Here is a 26,822-nt window from a genome sequence, read left to right on the forward strand (position 1 = left end):
TTTGATTATTAATATTTACTCTGATCAAAATTAATGCTTATTTATAAAAACAAAGGTCATAAAATATATTAGAATGACACTTAAGTGCTGCCTTTATCTGGGCCAGAAAATTTTTAAATTGCTTCATTAAAAGTTGTCTTAGAATTGTATTTATCAAATTAATACTAACAACAAAGTTTTTTAAGTGAATTATAAAGTATAAAGTTTTGAAAATTGAGCCCATTTTTTTTGTTATTATTCTTTGCTTAAATATAATGTAATAAAATTTACTGTAAATCAATTAGATTTAATTTTTTTTTACATTAGAAATAATTTTATGAATCAGGTTAAAAGTTGGAGTGGATTTTTAATTATAAAACTTCATAATATCTATTATTTCATGCTAATTGTTTATCAGCTATAACCACTCCATTTTTGCATGCATTGTTGTTAATTAGAAGCATAAACCATTAATTTTATATCTCTAATTATGTAATATGTATATTGTTTGTACTGAAAATGCCTATGATGTTTTAAATTTAAGTTCATTTAGTTGTTAATTGCTTTAAAATCATCTTAAATTGATGCATACTTGAGAATTACATAATTTTCTCCAGCAATTTAAACTTGAATTTTCTAATTTTACAAATAATTTGTATTATAGAGTTTCAATTTGAAATGAATTTTTTTTTTTAAAAGTATGAGTGCTTAAGGATGAGAAAAAATATCTGCCGATGAAGAAATAAAGGAAGTATGGGACAATTTGCCATTTGGCAATGAAGATGATTTAGAATTTTTGGAGAGTGATGATGATGATGATAATAATAATGGCTTATCATTCAGTAAAGAACATATTATTCAATATTCAAATACCTTGTCAGAAACGAGTAATGCTACAGATCCCACAGCACATGCTTCAAGTGTTGAAACACTAGTGTTACAACCATCAGCAAATAACTTGAGATCTCCTATAGCTGTGACAAAAGCAAAACTACACCTACCTAATGTAAGAAATCTCGTATGGAATGCTACAAGTTCATCTGCTGTATCCCCAAATTTTCCCTTTCTGGGAGAAATTGTATTACACTCAACATTAACTGCACTACAAATTCAATTTTTTAAAATTATTTTTTAACATCTGATTTGGTAGAGAACATTGTTTTTGAGACCAACAGGTATGCTATTCAAAATAACCAAAGCAGTTCCATCACTGTCACAACACATGAAATTAGAAGATTTATAGGCATGTGTATTATGACATCTATAAACCATCTCCCAAGTATATGATCATATTGGAATAATATCTTAGGAAATCAAGATAATAGACACCATGTTTGAAACAAATTCGAAATATTCCTCCAACCTGTGTAACATAGGATAAAGTTGAACATGTTCCCATATGGAATGAAAATCACACTCGCTGTAAAGTGCCGAACTGCAAATTCCAAACATTTATTGGATGCGAAAAATGCACTGTAGCATTGTCTAAATAAGGATAAAAATTGTTTCAAAATTTTCCATACAACATAAATTTCACAATAAAAGTACATCTACAAATTATCTGATATGTAATTTTTATTTGAATTTTCTTCACAATTTTAATTAAAGTCAATATCTTTTAAACACACTACATAATAAAGTATTTTATGAAAATATCTTTTCATTATATTATTGCAAATGATTTTTAATGTGGTTTACATTTTAGTGCCAAATGCATGACAATGCATATATGCATCAAACCTAAAAATTAAAAAAATAATCAATAAAAATGCTAAACAATCTTAAAAATATTTTTTTCATATTTAAGCCATGACCATGAAAAAAAAAAAAATATTTGGTTAAAAAAAAAATCATGCACTGAAGAGTTATAAACCTTTTATTAACTACAGGCAGGAATGTGTTTGTCAAATTGGCAAACATTTACTGATTAGCTTTCTCTTTAGAGAAAATATTCAAATCAAGTTGGGATAAAAAGCAAAACCAGAGGGGAAAGTTTCGCTTGACAGTACAAGCTAAAAAAGATTTTTTGCTGAGAAAGGGATTGACAGGTGAGAGGTATAAGTTGCAGAATTAAGTGTATCATTACCTACTACTAAGAATGAATTAAAGGTGAATATCGTTTATGGCAGTAAAACTATTGTTCTATCTTCATCAATGCCAAAAATTTGAGTGGTTACCAATTTAAAAAACGCAAGACTTTTTCTTGTGCATTTAGGACAAACTATCCACTTTTTACAGTAAAATAAATCAGAAGTTTTCATATATTGCAATTTTTTTTTTTTTTTTAATTTGCGGCTACAAATATATCTATATTAAAGCTTTTTACAATCTTCAGTAATTGAGCAAATACAATAAACAGCGAATTAAATTCAACTGCAAACTCACTTTATACTATTGTTAACCTCCTTTAGCTGTGTGTGTGTATTATATATATATATATTATAAATACATATACATTGAGTTACACTTTTCAATAAATATTTTTCGAAGAACAAAATCGCATACATACTGTTTGAGTTCAGGTGAAAGAAATGGAAATTCGTTCAATATATTATCCTCAAAACACTCTGCTGCAAAAAGATTGGGATCCAAGTAAAGATCTGGTGAATATTTCTGGATCAGTCTTGCTCTTTCAGAATCAAAATTCAAATCTTTATCATTCTTACAATTCATAGCACATTCTGCATCAATAGACTAAAAAAATGTAATGAAAATGATTATTTAAAAATGATCCAAGATGATTTTTTTTCTACTTTGCCTTTACCAGATTAAAGAATACTTGCAGTTTTTACATTACCCCCTTAAAAGTTTGCTGTTCTCTTATTTCTAAGCATCAAGGAAAAATGTTTGCTTTATTTCCGTCTCCTAATTGAGTTCATGGGAATACTGTAACTTATGATTTTTCACAGTATTGTGATATATATTAACAATACTTTTACCCACTGAAATCACTGCAATATAATCTATCCAATGAATAGAATGCACAAAATATATCTTATTCTTCTTAAAGCTAAAATGCAGTCTCTGGCAAAGTTACAGAAATATCCATTAAAAAATGATTAATTTATTCTTGTATATCAATCTACATAACTGCTATGATATTTTAAAATGTAAATGCACTTTTTGATATTATTTAAGAAGTTCTTTCTTTGGAATACATTGTTTTACTTTAATCAAAGCGCCTTAAACTATGAATCACGATCTCAAATACTATCATGAAAAATAATATATATCTTAATAATAAAATCATATCTTATAACTTCTCAATAAAAATTATGTTAAAAAAACCCTCAATTATAAAAAAATTACTGAATTTTAATTAAACAATACACTTTTTTTCATATCAAATTAATTTACTTTCATTTTCTTATTTATTTTCAAATTTCGGGGGGAAATGTAAAGGAGCAACATTTAAAACTCCATTTTTATCATTTACGGTGACGCTCTTCACAATTCATCTTTTACCTTAGAAAAAGCATGAGCTTTCTTATTGCGTCTGAACAAAAATTATTAGAAAGGTTGAAGATTTAGCCCTCTTTAAAAGACCCCCTCCTTCCCATTATCAAAATGAACATAAATTTTTTAATGAAGTTTTCTGCCATAAATTTTCTGTGTATTTGAAGATTGAAAAACACTGAAAGGTGAATAATTCGATTGATTTACGCACAGAACTGAGTAAATTAGTGATATAGTTTATACATTTAAAAACTTAGAGACACACTAACTAAGTATGCATTGTCCCTAAACAAATTATTATCATCCAGTTAAATTCAATGCTCAAGTATGACAAAACTTTTCATTTTAGATACAAATAAGTCTAATTTATTTTATTCCACTTTTAATTCATTAATCATGTTCGAATGCATTTAAATTTACCAAACATTAATAAAAAAGCAATATAAACAAAAATTAAAGGAACATTCAAAGTTGATAGAAATAAAAATGCAAATGAAACAGTAACATTTCGGAATGAATCTTTTTCTTAAAATCTAAAATTATAAACTATGATTAAAGGGAGCGAAGATCTAAGAAATAATTACCTGAATAGAATGCCGTAGCAAAACAAAATGTGATTGCATATTATCCACTTGATCAAAATGTATTCTGAGCTGACATATAAGACATCCATCATAGAGGAGTTGGAACTGCAATAATATATATAGGCATAATTTATTTTTAAGAAGGCACGGACAAGGCACGTCCGTTCACAGCAACAGATTAGGCAAGAGACGAGAGGGAAGAGCGAGAAATTAATTATTAATCGTCTTATATAACATGAGATATTGATAAGGAAAATATTTTTTCACAGTGTTAATACTATTAAGATTCCGATAGGGATTTTCGCTACAATCGCCGACCAGGCAGGGGAAACAGAGGGATCTTTTAGAAAGGAATGTGCTTGCCGGACAATTTTCTATCTCTTCACGCGGAGCGCGGGAACCGCCGACGAAAGCATTTTCACAGAACTTTTGTTGCATTAATTAAATAGAAAAAGTGGAATGGGATCAGGAAATAAGAGAATATTTTAGAATGAAGTTACTAGGAGCTAAATGAAGATAAAAATTTGAGAATTAATTTGGATTTAAATTAAAGTTTAAAATATCATTACACACACACACAAATTGCATACTTTACCAAAATTTCAAATTTTGCAATGCAATGAATATGAAATATGCCAAACTATACAGAAATTTATACCTCATTGGTAATTCAGAAACAGTTCAGTGAATTATGTCCAATTTGATTAGGGTTTCTTCAACCGAAAAGCCCGACTACAAAATGGGGTAGCAAAAACTTTTCTAATTTATGATTTTAAGTTAATTTTTTACTATTTAAATTAATAATAAGTTTTAACATGTAAATTAATTTTAATATTATTTGCGATAAAAAACAATTATATATACCAAATGGATTTTTAACTTTCATTATTATTGATTAAAAGTAAAAGGATTTCCTTTTTTTTTTTTTTTTTTTTTTTGTATCCTTATGCATATGTATGTATACATAAGATATGACTTATGCATATGTTTGTATTTCCTTCCACAGCAGAAATGGCAAATTTTTTTCCAGCAAAAGAAAAAAGCAACAGATGTTTATGCTTCTAAACATCACACACAATTATCATGGTAGCAAAGAACTGAGCATCTAATAAGATGAATATTGGTTTAAATTAATTGTATTACTTTTGGTATACTATAGTTATTAAAGTGTGTTTATCAATGAGAAGTAAAGAAAATTATATGAATGTAAAATATTATATTTAAAAACGGCTTACACAATAAGACACTGATTTTCACAAGTTGTCATCCCCTCTCCACTGCTGAATAAGATAAATATAAAGTAAAATCAAATTAAAAAAAAAAGAATTTAATCATTTTTTTGCCACAATGAATTGGAAACAATGGCAAAAACTGATCAAACTGTTGCTCATATAATAGAAGAATTTATTAATTTTGTTAAACGATCATATTTAGAGGTTGACAACACAGACATGAATAAACTGCTGGCTCACATTGCAAAAAAACTGACAGTGGATAGCGTGAGCGAAAACTATTACAGATACTGACACATCAGACTCAGATCCACAAAAAATGTCAATAGCAATCATAAGGTTGACAAAAAGTTTTGGCTCAGCAGAAAAACTTTGTAAATTTCAAAGGCAATATTCAAATGAACATCAACTACAAGAATAAGAATAAAATATTAGCTTGGTATGAAGAAATTTTTCAAGAGAATAAAAACCCATTAGTCATAAAATGTGTTCTTCAGATTCTTATGAAGCAATTTACATCAAAATAATTCTATTTTAAATAACACTTTTATTTAAATATGTTCTATTTTGGTTATTTATAATAAAAATTATAAAGTTACTTGCATTTAAAAATATACATTTATTGGATTGACCAAATGATAATAATTTTTCTTTCATTTTTGAAGGTAATGGATAAACATGCAATAAATTATAAACTACAAATTGTAATGTGTGAATGTTTAAGTAAGAAAGATCTAGAGTACAATTTTCTCAACAGTCTATTTTCTAGTTTTAACTCTAAATCATTAAATGGAAAATTTTAAAAAAATTGTTTTGATGTTATTTATATTGTATGTGATGACTTCTAAAAAGAAAAAAAAATTGTGCAGGTTAAAAATTAAATGATGAAGATTCTAAAGTTATATCAGTGTTAAAATTGGTTAACCAATTAGTGACCTTCAGACTTTGAGGTTTAAAAAGAACCTGGACGACAATCATAAGTTAATGATAACAAAGTAGCTGAATGACTTCACTTGATAGCAACATAAGATACTTGAAAATGTAACATATTATATTTGAGCATTGAAATGCAATTCCATAAAAATTAATCATCCTCATGAGTTTAAAGAAATTCATCCTTCTAACTGCAATAGAAATAGGAACATTCCTTTTAGAAAAGAAAAAAAGAACTTGATAATGCAGAATAAAAATAATAATAATAAAACATTGATCAAGTATGATGCATTATATCAATCGAAGATTATGATGAAAATCATACAAAATTTCAAAGATATTATTTATTTGGAATTGCTGTGAAGACAGCGACTAAAGATGAAGATGTATATTGCTGCTATCAGAACAAATTAAATGTGACAATGAAATAAAGCACCCAGGAATATATTACCAGTGTTGCCACTCAAATCTGGAAAAAAAAATCCCTGTGTTTTCCCTGTACATATATTCAAGATATGAGGAAATGCTAGAATAGCACTCATGAGCTACTTATAATGCAATAAGATTTTAAGGAGTGAAAAAAAGCAAGGAAAGGAAGCAACAATTTAACATTATTTGAAATAATTTGCGTATTAAAAGAAAGTTTTTATATTTACATACAAAGGAAAAGAATTTATATTTGTTATCTAGAATTTAGCAAGACAAAATTTATATATTAAGGGGAATATATTACCGTTCATGCTCATGTTATCATGATACAAATCATTTAATGATTACTTAACAACAACAACAACAAAAAAAAACATTATAAAGCAAAATTACTTTTTAAAATTTATTCTTTTTTGCCAATTCATGCATTTGGACATCAATTTTGCAACTTCTACAGATTTTTAAGCCCTCAGTTTCTTGGAGCTAATCCTTAACAAATAAGGTACACCATTTTTGTACAGTCTAAAGCACATTTTCTTCACTTTCAATGAACATATGTGAAAATATTTCCAATATATCATTGAACGTTTTCGAGGGCGAATGTCACGTACCGAGTTTTAATTCCCATAAAAATTCAGCTTTAAATTATTGTTCTTGTAAAAAAAAAAAAAAAAAAAAAAAACTAAGCCCAGCATCAATAATGACTCTTTAAAACTGACATGTAGACTTGTATGTTTTTGTCTATTGGTGTCTTTAGTAAGTGCCTGCTTTCCCATATTACCTAGGCATATTATCTTACAAAGAGAGCAGTATGTGGTTTTTGCGGAACTCCTCGAACCCATTCAACAAAATGAGGATTGATTTTTTTATCTGTCCAATTCGTGTTAAATATGAATTTTGAGCAGCTCATTGTTTAAAAAAATTCTCTAATCTGTATTGAATAAGCTGACAGTTTCTTAAATAAACAACACCGTGCTGCTTCCACAGATTGAATGTTCCCGCCAGAGAAATGTATTCTATTCTTTCACGCAGTTACAAGAGTCTTGTGCATGCTCATTAGCTGCAATTCGGGAATCTCAGGGAAAAAGAGTAACTGTCTCACAAATCGAAACTAGATTGATCAATAGATGCAATAGAAAATAAGTGAGTTTCCTCATTACACAATCGCGAATGGTATTGTTTCGTGCTTGGAATGCATGATTACGATCTTTTATTCTTGCAATCTTTAGGCAACAGCATTTTTTAGATGGAGGGAAAAAACTAAGAAACTTAAAATTCCTGTATTTTCCAGGTTTTTATGAACATTTTCAGATTTCACATTTTTCCCATTTTTTTTCCCTGACGATTTTTAAATTCCCTGTGTTTTTCCGGTTTTCTAGATTCTCCCGTTGGCATGACAATCCTAATATGCAAATAGTAAAAGCATCTCCCCCATTGATAACATTAACTTTCATGCAGACCCAGTCACTTATTAAATCTTGCTGTTTAAACGGGATGATCATATATCTAAATATTCAATGTTTACTTTTTAAATATTATTTGCCACTGAAGATAATTTTTATGAGAATGGAACAATGAAACTTCCTTAAAGATAACAAATAAAATCATGCAAAATATTAAAAATATTTCATACAGTCCCCTCCCCTTTTATTCCCTTGACATCCTTGGAAAAATCGCATGCATCTTTATAGGGAATATGCAGTTACGTTTTAATCCAACCAATATTTCATTCCCCCCTACACAATTTTAACAGACTTTTTTTTGGGGGGGAGGGGTCAATATAATACTGAAAATCAAGCAAAAAAAAGAAGGGAAAAAAAAAAATGTTTCATCACTCCACAAGAAGATAGAACAGCCATACATGTCTGCAAGCACAATTTTCAAAAATCACATAAAGAAGAAAAGAAAAATACTCACTTGATATTGACTGAGATGATCAAATAGTTCATAAGGTATCTACAAAAGGGGGAAAAAATTAACATTTTTCGTATCATGCTGAGAAATGACAACAAAATCTTTAAGAATTGTATCATATCTTACTTCACAATCTTTGATGTAATCGATTAAACCCACCTGCAAAACAAGTTTTAAAATGTAAAAAGTCTGATTATTTTTTAAAAATCATCATGCTATTAATATTACAAAAAATTTCAAGAGGTTACATTATGATGCAAATTATAAATAAAAATGCAAATCAGAAGTTACTTTTAGGCACACTATCATACCTTATTCCCCAAATGATACCTAAGAAATAATCTTCCACAGGTATTCCTTTTATGATTTACACTGTATAACAAATATAATCTATTGCGCTGATAAAGTCAAGATGATTTTTGACATGATTCAGCCTGATTCTCATTATTAAGTTACGTTTATGAATTACAGCTACTTATTGCAAATAGTTTCTAAATAAATGTTCAAAGAAATGTACATTCATATATGCTTTCCTCAGTGTTTTGAAACTGTTAGTGAGCGGTGCAAGGTAAAATAAAGCAAGAACATTACACTAGAACAAAGGATCATGGAAATAATGTATCACAGTGTGTAGACTAATTTTTTCAAAAAAAAAAAGTACTAATATAACTACTTTTTAACACATATTGAACCCCGTCCTATTTACAGGACAGCGGAATTAAACGTAGATAAAAATAAAAGAAACAATGAAAATATACATGAAACTTGACGTAAATTATTATAAAAAGACTAAATTTAATAAATTACTAAAAAAAATGAATTAAAAAAATTGCTTTAAATTCAGACCCAAAAATATCAGTTTTAATCCATTAAATAATAATAAAATTATTAAATCTTCTTAAACACATACAATTAATTACAGTAGATCACCAGTCTTGTCCAAAACATTAAAAATATGCATGAATAAATAAATAAATATTATAGGTATTTGACACGTGCTTTTCGACTGTCTTATAAATAAGACGACGGCCTGATGACCATCTTTTCCTTTTCTTTTTTTAAAGCCTCATTCTTCTATATCGCATTCCTTTAATTCAGGTAACAACATATCCTAATCCTACGTTAAACAGGATGTATATGAATAATTTTTTTACTACACATGAGATAATGGTTTGGCTTCACACAAAGGATTTTGTGCCACTGGAACTGTTGGAGATAATCAAAAGGCAAAAAGCCCTCTAATATGTTTGAAATCATCAGTTAAAACTAAGAGTCGAAAATCTGATGAATTATTTGACAAAGCTAACTGCTATTTGCTGGAATGATAATTGTATTGTTTCATTATTAACATATTTTGAAATTACAAATGTGTATAGTAAATTACAGAGACTTTGAAAGGAGGCAGAAAAGTTGCTGCTCCACCATTCTGTGTTGCTACTTACAATTAATATAAAAATGGTGTAGACTTATTTGACAATCATATGGAAAATTACTGAACTTTTATTCAAGGAAAGAGTGGTAGAGAGCACTTTTCGTAAACTGCCTTGAAACTGCCCTCATCGCAGCCTGGAAAATTTCAAAGCTATTTCCCCATTGCGATGCACAAGATTTATTAACATTTCAAATGCCAGTAACAGTAAGTTACCTTGGTGGAACAATTCTGAGAAACAGCATTATATAAAGAGGTATGCTGCTGAATAGCAAAGAACTTCGTCTTCTAAACTGTGAGCATGTATTAGAGAAAAATACAAATGTCATCCAGAAAAATTCAGATCGTCAAAGACCATCAAAGATGAGATATAAATCAAAATTTTGCAAGGAAAAACTTTAATAACAACAACAACAACAAAAAAGACCTACAACAATTTGAAAAATGCGCAATGTTTTACTATGTAGAGACTGTTTTTCGAATTTTAATTCATGAAAAATTTTTTTTTGTAAAGTAAGTCAACCTTTGTAACTTTTGGTAGTGTATTGGACAGTTGTCCTATTTATAATATAGTCTGTAATAAAAAAAATATTAATTTTTAAAAAAATTTGTTTTTTTATGTGCAAGTATCTTGCATTGATCCTGTTTTTAAAAATTTATATTTTTGCTATGGTTGTTTTTATGAGTGGTCCAATATGGGTTAAGCACCTTTAGTGAAAAAAATAACCAACCTTAACATAGTATTTTTTATTATAGAATTATGAATTCGATCCAATAACTTGGATATAACTAAGTGTCCAATTTTATACAAATATAAAATGCTGCCAGGAATTACTGAAAACTTTTCACTAACATTGAAACTAAGTTATTTAAAATGGATTGTTTATGCAAGTTTTGTTAGAAAAATCATATTAAAAGACTTTCATAGTATATTTCATTGAAAAGAGGCAGGTCGGCTCTCCATGGCTAGTATTACGACTCAGTATTCTAGAATCTCTCCATGACGAACCTACCGCCGGGCATCTAGGATTCACTAGAACGTATGATAGAATAGGAAAACGATTTCATTGGCCAGGCTTGTACAGAAATGTTCGAAGATATGTGATGCACTGCCGAGAACGTCAAAGGAGAAAATCTATTCCTCAGAAGCCACCAGGTCATCTCGTTCCTATTCCACCAGCTGCCGCTCCTTTCCATCGCGTCGGAATCAACCGGCTAGGGCGATTTCCAAAATCTGACGACGGCAACAAATGGATTGTAGCATGCACCGATTATTTGACACGGTACGCAGTCACCAGAGCTTTACCGACTTCGGAAGCTACACATATCGCCAAATTCCTACTAGAGGACATCACTCGTGGAGCTTCATGCTTCAGGATTATCATTACAGATTGTGGACAAGTTTTCCAGTCCAAGCTGGTGTCCGATATTAATCGACTGTGCAATATCACTCATAGAATGACAACAGCCTATCATCCGCAAACAAATGGCCTTACAGAGCGATTCAACAAAACGCTAGCAGATATGCTTTCTATGTATGTTGATGACGAACAAAAGAACTGGGACCAGATATTGCCGTTCGTCACATTCGCCTACAACACTGCCAAGTACGACACGACAGGTTTTACGCCCTTCTACCTACTATATTTGCGAGAAGCTGAAACGTCGTTGGATACGACGTTTTCTCTCTGTCCCAACGAGTTCAGTCAGGAAGACGATTACGTTAGTCATCTGATCAATAAGGCAGAAGAATCGAGGCAATTAGCTCGTGCACGAACTCTCGAGGCTCAGCAGAAAGATCGCCGGCATTATGACTCTAAACATAGGATGGTGGCATACGAACCAGGGGATTTGGTGTGGATTTTTATTCCAGTTCGTAAAAAAGGGCTTTCCGAGGAGCTCCTCAAGAGATACTTCGGCCCTTATTAAGTCTTGAGGCGGTTGTCCGACGTCACCTATGAAGTAGCCGAATTCGATCCTAATTCTAGAAGGCGGAAACCGAAGGAAGTTGTCCACGTCTTACGCATAAAGCCATACCATGACCCAGAAGAACACGACCAACATTCTTATGAAAATATGGAGGTTCCGAAAAGAGACATTTCTCAAGAGACTACTCCCCGTGAAGACGCGATGACTTATACTGGCCCTGTGACTCGATCAAGAACTAGAGACACAAAATTAAATGTCATAACATCGAGACGCTGTTCTTCTAAGGAGGGAGCAATGCCGCATTGAAAAGAGGCAGTCAGCTCTCCATGGCCGAATGGTCAGAGCACTGATCTCATAATCAAGAGATTGGGAGTTCGAATCCCGTTAGAGACAATGCGATTCACAGTTTGTGTAAATACTATTTAATTCCTTGATTTTATGTTTTTCTTTATTTCATGCTCCAGAAGATTCTGGACATTTCTTTAGTTTACCACACAAGTGTTCTGAACTTTTCTTACCGTCTCCAGAAAAGTATTCTGGAACTTTCCCTGCTAGTATAAAAGCAGAAGATTTGTCAGTCACTGTGTTCAGAGTTCAGTTAATAAATTGGTTTAGCTCTACTTCTTATGTGTGTCATTGAGTTCTATAATAAAGTATCTACGTGACAATATTATTTAATTACACTAGAGTTAAAGTGTATAAGGAAAAAAAAAGTTGTACTGCCACTTCATTTACACTTCAATTCCGAGAAAAAAAGATCAAGAACATAAGTAAACAAATCTAGAATATAAAAATCATGCTAATTTTATTAAATGTGTAAATAAATGCATTGTTTCATTGCAAAATGTTTTCTAATATAGCTTTCAATTTATTAAATTTTTTTACTAAAAACGTTTCCCAAATTATTAAATTTTGTAGTAGTGAAAGGTTTCTAGCTTGTTGAAGAAGTCAATCAGCATTATATATGTCCATAAGGTTTAAATGTTCAGTGACTGTGTTTTCAGTAATCGTATTATAAAAAAATGCTTTGTTCCAGTAAAAAATATTATTACATTAATTGCAGATTAATCCTTTCCACTTTAATTTAAAGCATGAATTCTACGGGAGCTAACAGAAAATTAGAGAGATACATATTACGTTATGACTGAAGGCCTTTATAGTATTATGAGTGAATTATATGACTATCAAAATTTGAAATTTCAAAATTTTAACGAACATTAATTAAGATTGGCGAGCCGGCTGGTCGCCAAAGGCGGCTAGTTTGTTATAAATTTATCAAAATCGGTTTTTTTTTTGTTTGTTCATCTGATCAAATTAGATTCAATGGGTTTGTTTATATTTTCTATCATGTAAATTTCATAGCTATGACATCATGCCCAATCAGGTTTAACCAGGTTATATACAATTAATAAGTAGAATGTAAACTTTTAGTTGAAGCAGCAGTAGCAGTGAAGGAAGAAGCAACGCATTTTTTTAAACTTTATTAACTTATTTCAAGTTGAAATAAAAATGATTTTATGGCAAACGACATAATTCTTTTTATAGCAATAGTGAGCAATCACTGAATCCCACCTTCCAACAAGTGGTAAGAAAGCGGAGTTTTTGCTGTAAAAGAATTCTGCTATTTTTGTTTAAACTGCTTTTCACTGAATTTTTATGGCTTCAACTGAGAATTGGAACTTTGAAAAACGAAATAAAAACAACTACAAAGAATGGCACTTCAACATAAGGATTACCTTCTCAACTTGGGACTAATAGAATTAGAAGATATGAAAGATTCTGTTTTGAATACTAATGCTAGAAAAGCAAAACAACAGAAGTTTGAACTAAGAAAAGCAAAAGCTCTCTCCACTATTTGCTTGAGCCTAGAGGAAAACTTGAAAAGTATAGTTTATAATATAGACTCATCTGCTGCGGCTTTTCAAGAAATAGAAAATGTGTTTGCACCCAGAAGCAGAGCAAGGACTGGAGCTCTGAGGACGAAGTTTTTAAACATTAGTTTTCTCCCATCGAACACAATGAACAGTTACCTAGGCAAAGTTTCTCAACCCGGCAAAGATCTTGGAAATGCCGGAAAAATTATATCAGATGATGAAGTAACATACCAAATGCTCGCTAATTTATCAAGAAGCTATAACATCATCATCATACAGTTATATCGAGTGGAAGATCAAAACTTCACGTCAACGAATGTTCGAAGTTCTAGCAGAATACGATAAGAGTTCTAGTTCGTGAGAAATCCAAAACACGGCCTAAGGAATCGGCTCTCTTCTCAACTGAAAGTGATGTAAGGAAAATGATGCATTCCACTAAAGAAAATGAAAAGTGTTTCTTCCGTGGAACTGTTGGAAATTCATGAAATCTAAGAAACCTACCCATCAACAAAGCAAACCGCCTACCTACAAGTAACAAGTACTAAGTAAAGTGGACATAGCAATCCGGTAGCAATTTATGCATCTGCATATTGGATTAAATCCTAAAACATCAAATTTGTTACTGATTCAGCTGCTGCAGAACATTTTGTTAATAATCTTAATTTATTTTCAAATTTCCAGAAAATAGAAGCCAGTGCAAGTATTACAGAAGGAACTTCGAAAATCCTTGGTAAAGGTGAAGTAAAATTAGAAATTATTAATAAATCTGTTAAGGTTTCTCTCTTATTTAAAGATGTATAGTAAGCATCAAAAATGGTAGGAAATTTAATTTTATTAAGAAAAATTGATTAGGCACGTTATAGCATTTTTATAAAAAATTCTAAAATGATCATAAAAAGTCCTGAAAATAGATATTTTTTTATTCCATTAATTAATAAGCTCTATATGATAAATGCCAATGTAATAAAGATGCATAATAAAGCTACTTATATTTCAGATAAAATTGACCTGAATTTATGGTATACTAGATTCGTTCATTTAAATATGCAAGGTTTAAAAGAGTTTTTAAAAAGTAATAATGTTTATGAATATGAAAATTTAAAAGGCAATACTGATAAAAGTGATATTTGTTTTTTTTAACCAAAAGCAATAGGGCATTTCCTAATATTGATAAAATTAGAATTTCAAATGTAATAGAACTTGTTCATATGGATAAATGGAGACAAGCACCAGTTAAATTTCTAGGTGGTGCAGAATATTTCCTTAGTACATTAATATTCTTAAATTTCATTAATCATGAATCATTTCAAAATCAAGGCAGCTATCAATAAAAATACAAATCAAGCAGCTATTTATAAAAACTGCGCATATATACTTACTCCGTATGAATATGCACCATGAAACATTTCTTCCTCAGATCCAAATTTCAAAAAGGATATTTCAAAACCTTTCTTATAATTATACAAATCAAGTATCATAATATTTAACTTATTCTTCAGAATAAGTTCTAAAATTAGATCAGGCAAGACCTAAAGCAAAATAAATAAAATTAAATAAATAAATAATTTTTTTAAAAAAATCAGCTTTTGAAAATATATATAAAGCACTAAGACTATATGCAACAGTGAGACAATGGTTGTTTCTTTTAAACATATATGAATAAAATTGGTATATGCTACAACCATAAGTGTGACCCAGAAAAACCAATCTTTGCTCTCACCTTTTTAAACATAATAATTCAAATGTTTTTAAGATACAGCTCTATTCGCAAATATAAGAATGTATGGGTGTTAGCACTCTACAGACCAAACTGTTTGACCAAGAGCTACTAAATTTAGAATATTTTTTGGAAGGGATTTTAATTAAAAATTAAGAGATTTCAGCATATTTCTGCAGTAACTTCTAAAATATTCATAAAAAGGATTTTTACAACGTTTTAAAGTGCAAAAAATTATCTTTTTAATTTTACTTTGCTTTAACAATCCTAAAAAATTTTCTTCAAAATTTATAACAAAATATTTTATTGTTGTAAAGACATTTTAATGTTTTTATCATTTTATTGAATGTTTAATCATTTAATTTTCTACTATTGTTTAAAACTCAAGACAGACTGCAGACAGCTTATATCAGGAATAAGAAAGTGGAGTTACAATACAGCAAGAGATTATATGCATTTGGAAGTTAAATTAATGAGACAATTAATTATGTTTTCAATGATACTGTGATGTCAAGAGACTTGATTCAATTATGAAGATTTATTTACAAGTAAAGAAATCTAGCGAAATGTTGTTAAAATAACAACACTAATATTTATTACAATCCGATTCTGAAAAATAATTCTTGAGGAATTCATGATCAGAATTATGCTTAAGAGTTTGAATGGAAATTAAACAATAAATATTACTGGAGAATCAAAAAACATTGCTTTAAGTGGTCAGCAATTATATTGTTACGGAAATTTCAAAAGTCCGTAAATTCACCGGGTTCGCTTATAGTGGATGTATGGTGTGAAAACTATCAGCAGGCCTCAATCACGATCGACGACGAAGACGCTTATTTAACACGAAGACGCTAATATAAAGACGATAAATACACAGCCGAGACCAATACAGGACAGCACACAGTAGCCCACAAGTAGTAATCGACACTAAATGACAATAAATGACACACTATATTTTAAAACCGCTTCATTAGCAAAATAAAAAGAATGATATTGAAAAAAAAAAAAGCATTAAAAACTAAATAGAATTTTGCTTGTGAAACAATACTTTTATGACACACATATATTTTGTTGCAAAGGAAATTTGCGAATAATAATCAAGATTTGTTTAGATTGAGAATCAACAAAAACTGCAAATCTATTGGTAATATGGCATCTGGACTAAATTGTGCCATTATATGCCATACGATTTTATTTTAAACGCAAAATTAGAGTTTATATTGTCAAATTTTAGTTAATTCTGTAGGAAGTAAAAGAAAGTATTAGTGCAAGTCTATTATTAGTTAGTACTTAACGCTTTCATGATTGCCAACCATCAACATCAAATTTATCCAAAGATTCCACCATATAATAATATATACAGAAAATACATAAAATATAGAGTATATTACAATTTCTTTGATACTATATAACATGTACTCTTTTATAGACATGCTGTCTTGATTGTATAAAATGCATTACACCTAGTTTCCTAGAAGTGACTTTACTAAAGAATCCCTGAGAGAATTGACTGTTCATCAACTAGGTTTTTTTTTTTTAAATTTTGTTTTTTCAAAAGACTGGATACATAAAGCCACAAAAATATGGATTATAAAAATCAAAAATTTAATTCTTTTACTTAACTAGCTTCAATCAGTATTTTTTTTTTTTTACACAGAACAATCACCTACAGCCCATTTAAATGCAACCAATCCTATGGCAACAATTCTTTCAGACTTCAAAATATTATTACTGTTTGAGGTCAGGGAGCCATGACCCTCCCCATGTATCCATCCTTGAGTTCAGGGGAGTAAAGCATTTACACATTTTCTTTGCTAGCTCTAGGAAATCTGATTAGCAAGACATTTTGATAACGATGGGTACTTAATTTTCAGCAAATCAGAATATGAAGCATCCATATCTAAATACATCCAAGTGCTAAAACTGCTATTAGCAAGAAGAAGGCTTGTAAAAAGTAAAGAATTTTAGGAAACTATCCAATAAATTTTCAAAAAAAGTCTTCATCATTATGATTTAAAGAAAATAGATCACACTTTACAGCATTTGGCAAATAATGTTCGAAGATATCAAAATATCATTCAAATAGCTCAAACTTAAAATGATTTAAGCTGTTATGAGAATACAGATTTTTTTTTTCTTTTAATTTGAATACTTCAATCCAAAAGTGAACTTCTGCTTCACTGTAAGGCAGGTGACTATCTAATCGACTTATTGGTTCAGCAAATTTTTCATTATCTGAAATTAGATTTGACAAATTCTCAGTCAATTTCACAAAAGTAAATTGTCTCATCACCTAGAGAAAGAGGGAACCCTAAATTTCTTTAAGTGATATAATTTTTCTGCAAGTAACCAACCAATTTTAATGCTTTGTGAGAACACAATGGAACCTTGCTTAAAAAGCATAATTCATTCTCAATTCTTATTTGTAATCCAATAAAAAAAAATCCATAGGAATCGATGCAAATTAGGACAATGCGTTTCATTCCAAAAAAATATTCAATCAAATTCATAATTATGTAAATTTACATTATTATGCTACAAAATGCGATGGAAATGCGGCAGCATTATTGTTAATCGAATTTGTAGCACACATTAGCTACTGCCTTATTGGAGTAATGCATCTCAGCATATGACAAGAATATTCATTCTTTCAGCATCTCTTTAACTCAATGGGAAGGTTGTTCTCTAATAAGCCTTATTTCTTCCTCTCCTAACCACATCTCCTCTGCAGCTTTTTGCAATGACATAGAATGCACTTCCAAGTTCTTCAATAATTTTTGCTAAGTTCTTCATAGATGTAATTGCCATCCACTTCTGGCTCCATGTGCTCCATAGGCACTTGCAAACATTCAGAGTCGCGTTCAATTACATTATGTGTCCAAAGCTTCTTTAATGCGGATATAAGTTCTCTTTAAGCAAGAACTCATACAGACTGATACTCGAGATTCAGGGCAATTCAGATGTGACATCATGAAGTTTCCGCATCATCAAAACATCGGTCGTTCAGCGACTCATTGTTTTTTACATTTCGTTTTACTCATTACAGAAACTACTTGTTAAGCAAGTTCTGACTATATATTTAAATTTTTTAATGGATTTCTTATTTCCCAAAATTCCAACAGATTTTTGACTTCCTCTAAACTAATAAAATCTATCAGGAAGATGATTCTCAAAATTTTGAGGATTAATCTGCAAAATTATAGCACAGCCATGTTATCAAGCTCTCAACAGTTAAAATGCCCAGAAATGGCTGCCATTGCTTATAATAAAATACCACAAGTTATTGCTAGAAAAACAAATCTGGTTTGTGGCCATACCAGAATTTTAAATATAATTAATGTTTCAAAACTTAAAAAAAGTACCAATTAAGAATTAAAAAAAAAATCTAAAACACAATCATCCCTGTTTTCAATTTTCCAATATTATAATAAATAAGATAATTCTAACTGTGCATATGATATAAAAACATGAATTTAGTGCACAATTATTTTAACAGATGAAGAGCAATAATTGTCCGAGAGATGCTCAATAAATTGAGCGTGTCTTGGATTCACATTAAATGATAAAATTCACACATTACCTTGAACATTAAACACACACATTACATTATGCATTAAAATTCAAACATTACATTCACATTAAATAATATATAACCGACATGAAACTTGGTAAGGAATTCTAATACAGTGCATCTGAAAAGTATGTGGACAGGAGATGTTTTCAAATAACACTTAAAAAAATGAGCACTAATCACAAAAAAATTATAAACATATGGAATCATAATATATTACAACAAAGAAATATATACATTATACCTTTTACATAATTATGTAAAAAAATAAAAATAAGCTGACCTAAAACTGTATGAATTATCAAATGAATCAAATATTTTGTACTTGAATTTAAGCTTTAGATCCATTGCTTTGAATTATCTTCAAAATCTATCAGGCATGCTTTGAACTAGAGTTTGGAGAAAGTGTGGCTGTAAAGAGAACCAATGCTTCTCCACTTGTTGCTTTGATTCCTAGATAATTGAAAACTGACGACCATTGTGAAATACACATCTCATTCAAGTACTCTCCAAAAGTTTTTACATGAGATTCAGGTCTGGGCTGATGGTTGGAGAGTCTATAACAACTGCTTGATTCTGCATAAACCAATTAGTTGTTGAATGGGAGGTAAGAATTGACGCATTGTCCTGTTGTAATTTCCAGTTTCCCTTCGTAAGATGTTACCAATTGGAATATGATTGCTTTTGAGGACATTTTCATAATCCTCAGAGCACTGTCGATCATTAAGCAATATTCGATGTTCCGTTGAAACTTAATGCGCCCCACACCATAAAAGAACCCCTTCCTTATTGTCTACTAAAGAACTTACAAAGTTCTTGCCGTAGATCATGCCAATAGTATGCCCAGCCATCAAAGCCATCTACATTTAATTTTTTTCCCATCACTGTAAAAAACATTTAACCACTCTTCCATCCAATACATGTATTTTTTAACCCAAAGATCCCGTGCTTTTCTATGGTTCAATTTCAGGGTAGGAGTTCGACGTATTCTGGGATATTTATGAAATTTGCTTTCCTGTATGCGACGTTGAATAGTAGATTTTGAAATTGAAAGCGCTAAATTTCTGATAATTTCATGAACAGACTTTGAAACTGCTCACAAAATCTTTATTTTATTGCCGAGATGTTTTTCTTGGTCAACCTGAACGCTTTTTTGCAATCCTGTTGTTGCCTTTCAAAATTTCACAACCTCCAGATTTGTTACACTTTATAAGTTTAGCAATATCAAAAAGTTTAATATTTTGAGTTTTTAAACGCCAAATTTTAGCTACATCAGCAGAAGAGTGCTAAATGTTGTGAGGCATTTTCCATCTACTAGAGAATTGAAGAAATAACAGTGATTTTATATTTCGAAATTGTTACTTCACTTGCACAGAACGCAGAATATGAAAATTATTTGATAGACTAGAAATAAAAAGGATTATTTTCACTGTCCATATATTTTTGGGACAGCTTATTTTGAATTTTATTTTTTTTTGCAAACAATCTGTGATATAAGCATAATATTTCTGTATTTGAATAAACTTATGTTATGATTCCATATACTATTTATATTTTTCGTGATTATTGCTTTATTTTTTTATTTGCTATTTAAAAAAAAATCGACTGACCATATACTTTTGAGATGCACTGTATCTACAAAATTTGTATGCAAATACTTACAAGGGGAGGGCACGAGGTTGAAAATTGAGTTTGGGATGAGATTTAGTATAATGGTAGTATATATTTCGAATGATAATTCATGAAAATATTAAAACGCAATGGCCAATCAATTTCGAGGAAATGGTCCTCAAACTTTCAGCATAGGTTATATTTTAAAATAATGTGTTGCCGAAAGTCACAAATAGTATAGCTGGCAAGGCGCTGGTGTAATATTCAGGAGACCCGAGTTCGGTCTCGGGATAGCATTTTTTCTAAACTATTTCATATTAACTTAACAATTTACAAACAGTTTTAACGAATACGTTTTCCATTTTTTTACGCAAAAATAAATATTTATTCCCCTAGTTCTTGGATTATAATTTAATTTTTAGAAGAAAAATAATTATAAATATGAACGCATTTTTTTTAACTATCTTGAATTACTTAAATTAACAATTTAAAGATAGATTCAATTAATATGATGCTCATTTTTTTATGGAAAAGTAAATTTATTTTCTTTTAATACCTGAATTATAACTTTAAAAAAAATTAAAGATTTGAACACTAGTTTCTTTTTAAAAATTATTTGAATAAAATTAGAGACAGTTTTAATTAATATGTAATTCTTTTATCAATCAAAAATAAATATTCATTAACCTAATACTTAAATCATTATTTTAATTTTAAGCAGGAAAAATAATTACAAACATAAATTATGATAAATGTTAGTAAAATTACAGATATCATAAAAATATTTCATCAATATTTTTAATTACATACAAGAAACAGAATGGTAATTATCCTAAAAGCATATGATAAAGGATAGAAAGATGGTATTTTGACATCTTGCACAATTGATAAATAATGGTTATCCATAAGAGAATCGATTAAAAAACAAATTTCATTTATTTCAGAACTTTACTACATTACTTCAGAAAATTGGGCAGTGTACAAAGCATATGGTATAATGTTTCTAAAAATTTTGAACTACCTCCTTTGCATTCCATAATTTAACACCAGCTTTCTATTTTTTTCTCTTTGATTATTTTTATTTAGATATTTCGATTGAGAATGTTTGCTGGTATAATTTTATTAATTTTCAGCTGCTCTCTTTTAATTACCTTATAACAAATAATCCAAAAAGTTAAGACTTTTAGTGATTTTAAGATAAAAACAGTTATTTAAATTATTTTTTACAGTTAAAGTTATATTTATAATTATATTAACAGTTAAAAATTGAATTATAATTATAATTTATGAGTCGCGTGAATGAACATAATTATTTTTCTTTTATTAAAATAAGTTATACTTTATATATTAAGAGAAAATACATTTGTTTTTCTGTACAAAAATTAGTATCATATTAATTGAAACCATTTTTAAATTGTTATTTCAAGTAATTCTGAATATTTAAAAAAAAAAAAGCATTTAAAGTAATTTTTTTTCTAAAAATCAAATTATAATCAAAGAATCGGGAGAATAAATATATTCTCATTAAAAATAAAAACCATATTGATTAAAACTTTTTTTTAAATTTTAAAAGTAATTAAAAAAAACAAATGGGAAAAAAGCAGACAAATATTAGCCCAGAACCGAACTCAAGTCTCGTGAATGCTATGCCAGCACTTTATCCACTATACTATTCGGGGCTCGGCAATGGCGGCACTTTTTAGCCCTTTGGGTACATTTGACATATCAGAACGTTCCGTATTTGTTTAAATTTGTTTCTATGTTTTTGTTGTAAATCTAATTAGCTTGTCATATCAATATCGTGTAGCAGTATATATTCTGAATAAGAAATAATCGAATTCTTATGTAAAAGCTACTGCCTTCACATGTTCAAAAAATTAAACGTGCGTCAAATACAAAAGTCGTTTCAAATAAATGTGTAGTCAAAAGGTTAATATATAAGCTATGCTGAAAGTTTGATTGCCATTTTCTCGAAATTGGCTAGTTATGGCGCTTTAATATTTTCAAGAATGAACATCTGAAATGTATACAACTATTATACTAAATCTCATCCCAAACTCAATTTTGAACCTCGTGCCCTCCCCTTGTTAAAATTCTTTGGTAAAAAAATGTTTTTAATTATATACCACTTCACAGAATAGAGTAAAATCTTTACTTGGTATGGACATAATATTTTGTTCTTTATAAACAATGCAGGTTCCTTCCTTTATGACTATTCCGAATTGGGGAAAATCAACAATGCTACCTAGCCTCGCATTAATATAATGAAATCCATGAGAAAAGTTAAGCATTGAATACTCTAACTAACCAATTTATAAAAATTAAAACATGAAAAATATAGGGGAGAGTTGGGAAGAGTGGACAGATTTCACAAAAATGTTTTACTTCATTAGTTTAGACTTACCAAGAGCGCAGTTTATAACATAAATAATAATATGTTTTTAACATTTTTAAAAAATACAATAACAGCAAAATACAAATAACTAGCTTTTATTTGCATAGTTAAAAGTTATAACACTTTTGTCACATACCTTCATTATATGAGGAAGGTTGGGACACATAAAAAGAAAGAATGGGACAAGGTTTGAGAAAATTAAAATTAATAAATATTGTATTTTGGTATCCTTTTCATCCAATGATTTATGGTTTTGGACAGGCCAAACAAGAACTGATTTTGAAATTTTCATTTGTGTTGTCACATCTTGAAAACTTCTATTTTCTTTTATAACCATTTCTACTGACTGCAACATGTTATTTAATATATTTTTCTCTTTCTAGGTGCTTTTTCTTCCATATTCATGGCATTTTTATATAAAAAAGATAAAATTGTTAATTCTTTTTAATTTAGACTGAAAAACGTTTTAAGAGGTAACTTTTATAACTTAGCTTCATTTCTTTTCATTACTTAATATTTATTATATAGCTTATTACTTTATTATATTTACAGTAGAATTTTCCTTAATTGAAATTAAGTGGTAGGCATCACTTCATACTTTATATGATACAATTATTAACAAAAATAAAGAATAATAAAACATGCTTAGAGACACTGGTGCTTTTAGTAAATTTTTGAAAGAGTGGAATTTTAAATTTTATTTAATGCTTTTTGTTTTGGTTAATGGAAGTTCAGCATTTTTTATTGTGCTTTATATTATTTAATATTATATATATATATATATATATATAGTAATAATGTATACTAACATATATTTTATTAAATTTAAAATCATCAACCTGCTACTATATTGTAACACACCAACAACTAATATTATAAATACAATATTATGAAAAATTAAAAAATTTAATCATTAGCATATTTAGCTATTTAGAAAATGTATTGAAATGTAATCGAGCTTGCCTCATTCCTCCCACTGCAGAGTTTTCATTTACAATGCATATCACATAGAGCATGCTACATTTAAACTTAATTTGCTTGTTAGTTTATAAACACTATATCTTTGAGTTTATTATATATTTAAAATATTCTTATTTTACAAATAATAAGATTGGAAAAAAAGTCATTAAAAAAATAAAATTTTCCATTTACTTCTAGGGCATAAAAATTACATTTTCTGCTTTAAACACAAATAATATTATAGCTAATGTAACAATTAGGATCAAGCAAGGGGCTATAGTTGCTCTTTTGAATGCAGAAATTAGAAACTGATTCAAAATCTTTTATTTAGATATACATGCAGCTGCCCATTTAACATACACTTTTAATGCACATTAGTCGTAACTTTCTAAAAGACAAAATTTCTTTTTCATTTTAAAATTAATTAAATTGCTGATAATACATATTTTTAATTTCAAATTTTTTAGGCATAATTTGTTCACAATTCCTTTAATAACTTTTTTTAAGTATCAAATTCTGACTGACAACACACCTTGGATATTTTAATAGCCTTACACTCTGATTTTAGATATTTAATTAAAGACAAAAAAGCTTTTATATTAAACCTTTTCAGAACTTAAAACAATGAAAAATTTTATAAACCTGTATGTATTATAAAATTTAAAAAAATACTTAATTTATTCCCTTACTTATGCTTTAAACATCACAAGGATGAGGGGCAAAGTATTTGCAAAACATTGTTAGTTTGAAAAGAGATTGACATCTTTCATATTATATATAAAATGACAAACATTCTTCAGACAAAGTACTAAAAAGGTTTTTAATTCAAACACGCAGATGAAAATAAGAGAAGTAATATACCTAACTTGTTAACAAAAAATAAGAATTGAACAAAACTGAACTATTAACCAGCTACCAGTGTACCTGTTACTAATAGTAAGCTGAACTAATTACAAGTTACTAATAGTATACAGTCTGAAACTTATGATTAATGCAACCATTTTGGTGATTTTTAGTCTTTAAGGAACAAAATTGGAAATCTTATATTGGGTCGTCAACAAACATTGATGATGATTTGATTATCAGAATTTGGTGCTTTCTCAAACTTTCGTGGCTTTTGATATAAATTTAACTGTCTACCCCAATAAATATTTAATTCAAAAGAAAACTTCATTAACAATTCTCAAGAGAATGCAGATAAAACATTAAAGTACTATATTCAAATGAGGCATTTTGTAATGAATACCTGAATCACATGAGTAACAGTTACACATAATCTTTTAAATTTCATTCCATTAATAGCAAACAGAATGAGACAAAATATCTAAATTAGCAATACTAAAGTGTTAATTTTAGTTTTGTACAATGAAGAAAGAGCATTTTCCAGAGATGAAAATGGCCAGTACCAAAAGCCAACTTATCTGGTTGTGAATCATTATAGCACCATAACATACACAATAAGGTATTTTAATTTATAAGTTATATATATATATATATATATAATTTAAACATAATTAATTTCCTAATTTTTATCTCCATTTAACCTATATAAACTTAATTCTAAAATGGGCTCTTATTTCCTGATCCAATTCCACCTTTTTTTATTTAATTAATGATACACGAGTTCTAAGATTGCTGAAATTGGCAAGTTCCCACACTCTGAGTGAAGGGATAAAAATCTGCCAACCTAAACAAATACTTGTAAAAGATATCTATTTCCCCTTTACCTAAATCGACATGTGTAAAGAAATCCCTATCAAAATCTCATGGTATATAACCATTGGGAAAAATATTTCAGTCTCTTTTTTCTCTTTTCACTCTTGTGCTGCGATGTGGAAGTCCCTGCCGCTACTTGCTTATATCAGAGATTATGCCTCGCAGGATGGAATAAAGAGAAGTTTTGAAATTACAAAAGTGTCTTCTTTCTTCAACCACGAAACTGCTCAAAAATGATGTGTTTATATATATAGAACAATTACAAAAATATTTATGTTAAACAATTACATTATAAATACAGTGATTCCTGGCAATTAGAGCATAGGTTATCATCAGAAATTATAATAAACAAATTTTAAATTTAAAGTATAATAAATTAACGTTTTAAAAAATCATATTTCATAAAGAAAAAAAAAAGAATATTTCAAATGATAGCAAGCAAGCGTTTTCACGATAAAATGATAAAACAAATTTTAGTCAAATCTTTTAACTTGCAAATAATAAAGATAAATAAAAGTTGTGTCTTAGGTAATACCATATTATGAATATTAAATCTAAAATAAAGAAAATTACTTCACAGTCATTCAATCAATTAAAAAGATTTTACATATTTAAAAATATTTTTGATAGATTATCATAATTGTGAAAATATATAATACAGAGTATAAATTTTTTTTAAAAAAATGAGGCAAGAAATCAAAAACACAATGAAAAAAAATACAGGGTGGTTATAATTAAACTTCCCCAATAAACAGCATCCTACAATGCAAACGGGTGCACGGATTGCAACGAAATTCTGTATATAGACTAAACACGAGATGCACTCACGGAATTTTAAAAAGTCCCAAAATGTCCACTAGAAGACGCCTTTTCTGGAAAAACATCAAATTTAACACAATAAATGACAAAAACGGAATACAGAAAAAAATATTAACAATCCAGAAAAAGAGTTATGAGTAATAAAATGTAAAACCGAAAAAAGCTGTCAGTTCTAGGGGGAAAAAATGTCGAGATTTGGATGATTGCGAAGAGACTTTATGCAAAACAGGTTAGGGTATGAAACGTTTGCAGACGTTGTCATGTTTTATGT

At 29.1% G+C, this 26,822-nt stretch overlaps 1 protein-coding gene across 4 annotated transcripts in view; it reads right to left on the minus strand.

The window, feature by feature from the left end:
• The window catches only part of LOC129958328 (uncharacterized), a 93,387-nt gene that overhangs the window by 40,039 nt on the left and 26,526 nt on the right, over nt 1–26,822 (minus strand). For all 4 annotated transcript variants that reach the window (XM_056070741.1, XM_056070740.1, XM_056070743.1 and 1 more), the window contains 5 exons: nt 15,139–15,288; nt 8,654–8,686; nt 8,531–8,569; nt 4,020–4,124; nt 2,489–2,673 (listed from right to left, as the gene is read on the minus strand). In XM_056070741.1, coding sequence (XP_055926716.1) covers nt 2,489–2,673; nt 4,020–4,124; nt 8,531–8,569; nt 8,654–8,686; nt 15,139–15,288 — 512 coding nt within the window. The remainder of the gene's footprint in view (nt 1–2,488; nt 2,674–4,019; nt 4,125–8,530; nt 8,570–8,653; nt 8,687–15,138; nt 15,289–26,822) is intronic.

This window comes from Argiope bruennichi, chromosome X1 (assembly GCF_947563725.1).
Source record: "Argiope bruennichi chromosome X1, qqArgBrue1.1, whole genome shotgun sequence".
NCBI classification, from domain to species: domain Eukaryota; kingdom Metazoa; phylum Arthropoda; class Arachnida; order Araneae; family Araneidae; genus Argiope; species Argiope bruennichi.